The sequence below is a fragment of the Mus caroli genome, chromosome 18, assembly GCF_900094665.2.
Source record: "Mus caroli chromosome 18, CAROLI_EIJ_v1.1, whole genome shotgun sequence".
NCBI lineage: Eukaryota > Metazoa > Chordata > Mammalia > Rodentia > Muridae > Mus > Mus caroli.
The window spans coordinates 41,180,168-41,185,207 of record NC_034587.1 but is presented as its reverse complement, the minus strand read 5'-3'; the positions used below and the strand labels follow the sequence as shown (position 1 = coordinate 41,185,207).

The following is a 5,040-nucleotide window of genomic DNA, read 5'->3' as shown; positions in this document are numbered from 1 at the left end:
AAGAGAGGCCCACTGGACATGCAAACTTTATATGCCCCAGTACAGGGGAACGCCAGGGCCAACAAGTGGGAGTGGGTGGGTAGGGGAGTTGGGGGGAGGGCATAGGGGACTTTTGGGAAAGCTTTGGAAATGTAAATGAGGAAAATACCTAATAAAAATATTAAAAAAGAAAAAAAAGAAAATATTACTGACATATGTAAACTGTATAGATGGAAACAGGGCAAACGGTCTCAAACTTAATGTTTGATTCTATCTAACCCTCAATTGACGTTTATATATCTCATACTTGTTCAAATTCAAGCCTCCTTTCCCTAGAGAACAGACCTTCTAAACCAGAAGCACTTTCTCCAGAGAGAGGACTCCTCTCTTTAGTGTGTGCCTTCTTTGATGTTAACCTCTAGATTTATTATAGTCAGAGTATATGAAATAATTACAATTTGTTGTACTTTTGAGATTTGTTTTTGTCTTAACATATGGTGATCTATTTGTGTTATAAATAAATATCTTTGATATTTATTTAACAGTACTTTTTTCTGAAGGTGGGCACATCTCTGTGTGGGGAGATATGCTTTAAATTATATTATCTTGTTGATGTGTACTTCCCTTAATTAGTTAGAAGTGATCGTTAACAAAACCTATGTAGACAAATATTAGTTGGAAGTCTGTTTTGTCAGTGATGTCTTTATGGACATCTGTTTTTTGTAACCTGAATTGATTTTTATGTCATTCATTTATTAATGTTTTCTTGTAATTTATTCAGATTATTTTCATATTTTTTACTGTATATTCACATATGTGCCAAGCAAATGCTAGTTCACTCAGGTGCCAGCAAGCAGATATATTAAAGAAAAGAGGTTTATGGTGTCGTTGAAAGAAGGGTTCAGATATAATAAACAATCAATAACTGCCATTTCCATATTTGAAGTCACTATGAATGTATTATTTTAGTAATGTGATAAACACCTCTGTTCTGTGCCTTCACTATCACAAGAGTAAGGAATTAACATTGGTCACTGTGGGACAAAAAAGGTGGGGTCCCATGCCCACTGTGGGCTAGGGCTGCTGGGCAAGATGGACACGAGGAGTTTGACAGTGTTGTGCAACCCCGCGGAACCACCAGGCAGATGTTGGACTGTGAGAAGCTGCAGGATCCTGCTCTAGGGGTGAGGGAGACACAGTCTGTGGTTCCCGCTGACCTGCTGAAGTCTGGTTCCGACTCTCGGGCACCATAGATGCTGGGTACCATGGAAGAGCTGGTTCTGTGGTCCCTGGGCCTCATGGAGGTCAGGGAAATCAGGTTCTCACTCTCAGACATCCCAGATGCGGCTGTATGTTGCGGAAGAGCTGAGAACAAGTGGGGACCCTCTGGTGGACTCTGGCCTGGGGGCCAAAGGGAAAAGGGCAGGAGGAGAGCTCTGGCAGGTTATAGCAGGGAGGAGACAGTCTGGCTAGCTCAGGGGGCTTGCTCAGTGGGAAGATTGGTTTGTCTGGCAGCAGTGGCTGCTCTTTAGAGGAAAACCTGCTCCATAGCTCTAGCACCGTAGGTTCCGATGAGTAGAGATGGTCCATGGTTTTAAGGCATTTATTGTAGAAAGGCAGAGAGATGGAGAAGTGTAGAGAAGTAGAGGGCAGCCATGGCCATGTGTAAAGAGAGGAGAAGGGAGGGTGAGAGTAAGAGTAAGAGCAAGATGGTAAGAGAGGGAAGAGAGCTAGGAGGGAGCAAGCAGGCCCTTTTAGTGTGGCCTGGGCCATCTTGTGGTTGCCAGATAACTGTGGGGAGGAGCATACCTGGCTGTTGCCAGGTAACTGTGGGGGTGGAGTCTAGACAGCCCCTTAAACTGATAGCCACAGAATTATTGAGCTGTGGCCTCCTGTCAGGAGCCTAGTGTCTGGGAGCATGGCAAAAAAAGACTTCCGTCACTTGCAGATTATTCTGTTGGGTTTCCGGGGTTTAATCCTAGCTCTACCAGAAAACAGGCTACATTTCACGGTCCCACAGGTCACTTCTAAGTGTTGTGCATACTTCCTCCCATAGTCTATTGATTCTCTCTTTAAACAATTTTATACTGTTTACTTATATAATTTGTAGGTGTGCATGTGTTTACATATGCCACAGTACATATGTTGAAGTCAGAGAACTACTTTTGGGAGTTGGTTCTCTCTTTCCACTATGAGAGAATTGGAATATTGAACTCAGGACTTCAGGCTTTCTACCCAAATCATCACACCTCTCTTTTTTTTCCTGATTTTTTTTTCTTTTCTCATTCCAGTGTTTTCAGTGAATATCTTTGCAGGTCCAGAGCCTGTTATTAAAGAGGTAAAGGAATACTGATTAATATGAAATTTTTATTTATTTTATTTTATTTTTTAAAACTTTTTGCTTCTGATGTCACCAAAGAAAATGTACAGGACAACGTTGCAACAGCTAAAATAACCCAAAATATTTGTTTTATTACTACACAAAGGTTAAACAGTAGTCTTGTCAACAATATAAGACCACTTAATGTTATAGCCAAGGTAGAACATTTGATTATTCATAAGTTCTATTAATGAACAAAGTCCTTATTGTACATAGTTACATTTTGTGTTTTAAAATATGTTTAAAGTAGAATGATTTATCCTAGAAAAGAAGACTAAAAGCAATTTAAAAATCCATTTCTAATTAAACATCAATTTTGATTAAGTGGGACACTGAAATATTATATAAAAGTTAAGAATCTTCATTCTCAAAAAATACAAAAGTAACATACAAATTTGAAAGCAAGATTTATCTGAATTCCACAATACTGTCTATGTTTACAAAAATTGCCAAAAATAAATTTTATCTCTGTGCATATATATATATTAGTATATATACATACATATATACATGTATATGTATATATAATATCTATATACGTATATATTATATGCAAAGCCACTCATATGTGTTATAACATATACAGTAAAGTTATTAAGAAGGATAATAGAACTACAAATAAACCATTAAATTTTATGATATTTTTCAGTTCAGAGCAGTATAGATTTTTTTGGACTATATTGTGAAGTTGAAGTGTGATTGCCTAATTATGGCATTACAGTCACTTATTTACATTGTCTCAGAATATAACACTTATGAAAATATAGCAGTAATATATCATGTTTAAGTATAATTGTAGTAAGTCAATATTTATATTTAATACTGAATATTGAATCATTTTATCAAGTAAAATTTTTCTAGCAAAGATCATTATCTGATATATTTTATGTTGTCTTTTTATGTTTTACAGCCAAATTGCACCACGTATAAGAGTAAATCTGAGTGCTCCAATATCGCCGAGGACCCAGTTTGTGCAGATGATAGAAATACATATTACAATGAGTGTTACTTCTGCATAGAAAAAGTGTAAGAACACATGATTTAATATTAACTATTTCAAATTAGGGAGGAAACTGTCAGGAACTGATGAAATAAATCCCGATTCTGATAACACAAATATGACACACCTAAAACATAACTACTTTCACTAAGGAAAACTCAAGCAATCACTTGTAAATTTTTTTGATGTTCTTCTGGACTTTAGTAGTTTTTGTATTGACTTACTAGCAGGACTCTACTAAATATTCTTCCATAGCATTGATCAATTAATTTTATTTGATCTTTATAAGATGAATCCAGTAGACTTACCCAATGTAATGGTGTAAATTCAAGCACTGGTACTATTGTTTCATCTGTTGCTAAAGCAATTATCATCCTAAGAAAATAACCAAAAGAAAGAAAGGATACATTCTTCAGTTAACAGTTTGCAGTCTATCATTGAGAAAAATCAAGTCAGGAAATGAAGCAGGACCTTGAAGCAGAAACCAGGGAGGAACATAGCTTGCTGGGTCACTCACAGATTCATGTTTCCCAGGGAATTGATCTAACTACAATGGGCTGAGGCCTTTATACATCATATAACAATCAAGACCACCCCCCCCAAAGTGTTCATAGGTCCATATGATTTGTGCATTTTAACAATTGAGACTTCCCTATCAGCTGCTTTTTGATTGTGTCTAGTTGACACATGAAACTAACTAAGATAAGTGCTCAATGGTAATTCCCAGTCTTGAGCAAGAAACTTAAGTACATAATTTTTAAATGTATTACAATTGGCTCTAAAACTACAGAGGGACTTCTGTAGCAATCTCCTTTTTCTGTTCAACTTGTTGAGAGACCCAAGTCATCAAGTCCAGAGCAGTCTAGGGCACTTCCTTCCAACCCCCCTTTCTGTGTTCCATCACTGTCGACTGTATCCTCTTTTTATTAATTAGGATATGCTTAAATATTATGTTATTAATGCTAGCAAAATCACACACATATTCTCTCTACTTTTACTCACTGCACATTTTGTCTCTCTCAAACGCTTCCATCTATAAAAATTTGTGTTCAATTAGTTTCAAGTTGTATTTTTCTACTAGGAAAAAATAAGACAATTTCTAATTCTTTTCTCCTTTGCAATAGGGAGGTCCCAAGTCTTTATCAGGGTTGAGTATATTAGAATTTATTGACTTTTCCCAATTTGGACAAAGGACTCCTTTTAAGTGCTGGGAGTAGGAGAGGCCCAGTTGCATTTAGAGAGGGTGCCAAAGACAACCCACACAAAATCATCTTAATGACTTTTCATTAAAAAGTAATGACTTATTCCTCAATTAAATTAAAATTGTTGTTCAAAAATTTACTTTTTTCTTCTTTTTTGTTTACAGACTGGAAAATCTTAAATATAGATATCATGGTATTTGTATTTATAAATAATGGTTTCATGGTGCTTCATACAATCAAGTGGAATGTTCTCAACCAGGGCCTTAAATTCCTAACCAACAAATGAAGTCTTCTATTATACATTATGTGGAATACAGAAGATTGAAGAATATTTCCAATGAGAACGAGGAACTGAATGATTTTATTTTCAATGATTTGAGGGTGATGTGAATACTTGTTTTTTTTATTTTTATCTTATGTTACATCAACTGTGAGTTTTAATCATAGATATTCTAATCAATAAAATGTTAAATAATCTC

At 35.9% G+C, this 5,040-nt stretch overlaps 1 protein-coding gene across 1 annotated transcript in view; it reads left to right on the top strand.

Moving 5' to 3' along the window:
• The window catches only part of LOC110285177 (serine protease inhibitor kazal-like protein, minor form), a 10,190-nt gene extending 5,150 nt beyond the window's left edge, over positions 1–5,040 (top strand). The window contains exons 3-5 of the mRNA XM_021151158.1: positions 2,271–2,317; positions 3,270–3,385; positions 4,726–5,040. Of these exons, the coding sequence (XP_021006817.1) occupies positions 2,271–2,317; positions 3,270–3,385; positions 4,726–4,774 (212 nt within the window). The 3' untranslated portion in view covers positions 4,775–5,040. The remainder of the gene's footprint in view (positions 1–2,270; positions 2,318–3,269; positions 3,386–4,725) is intronic.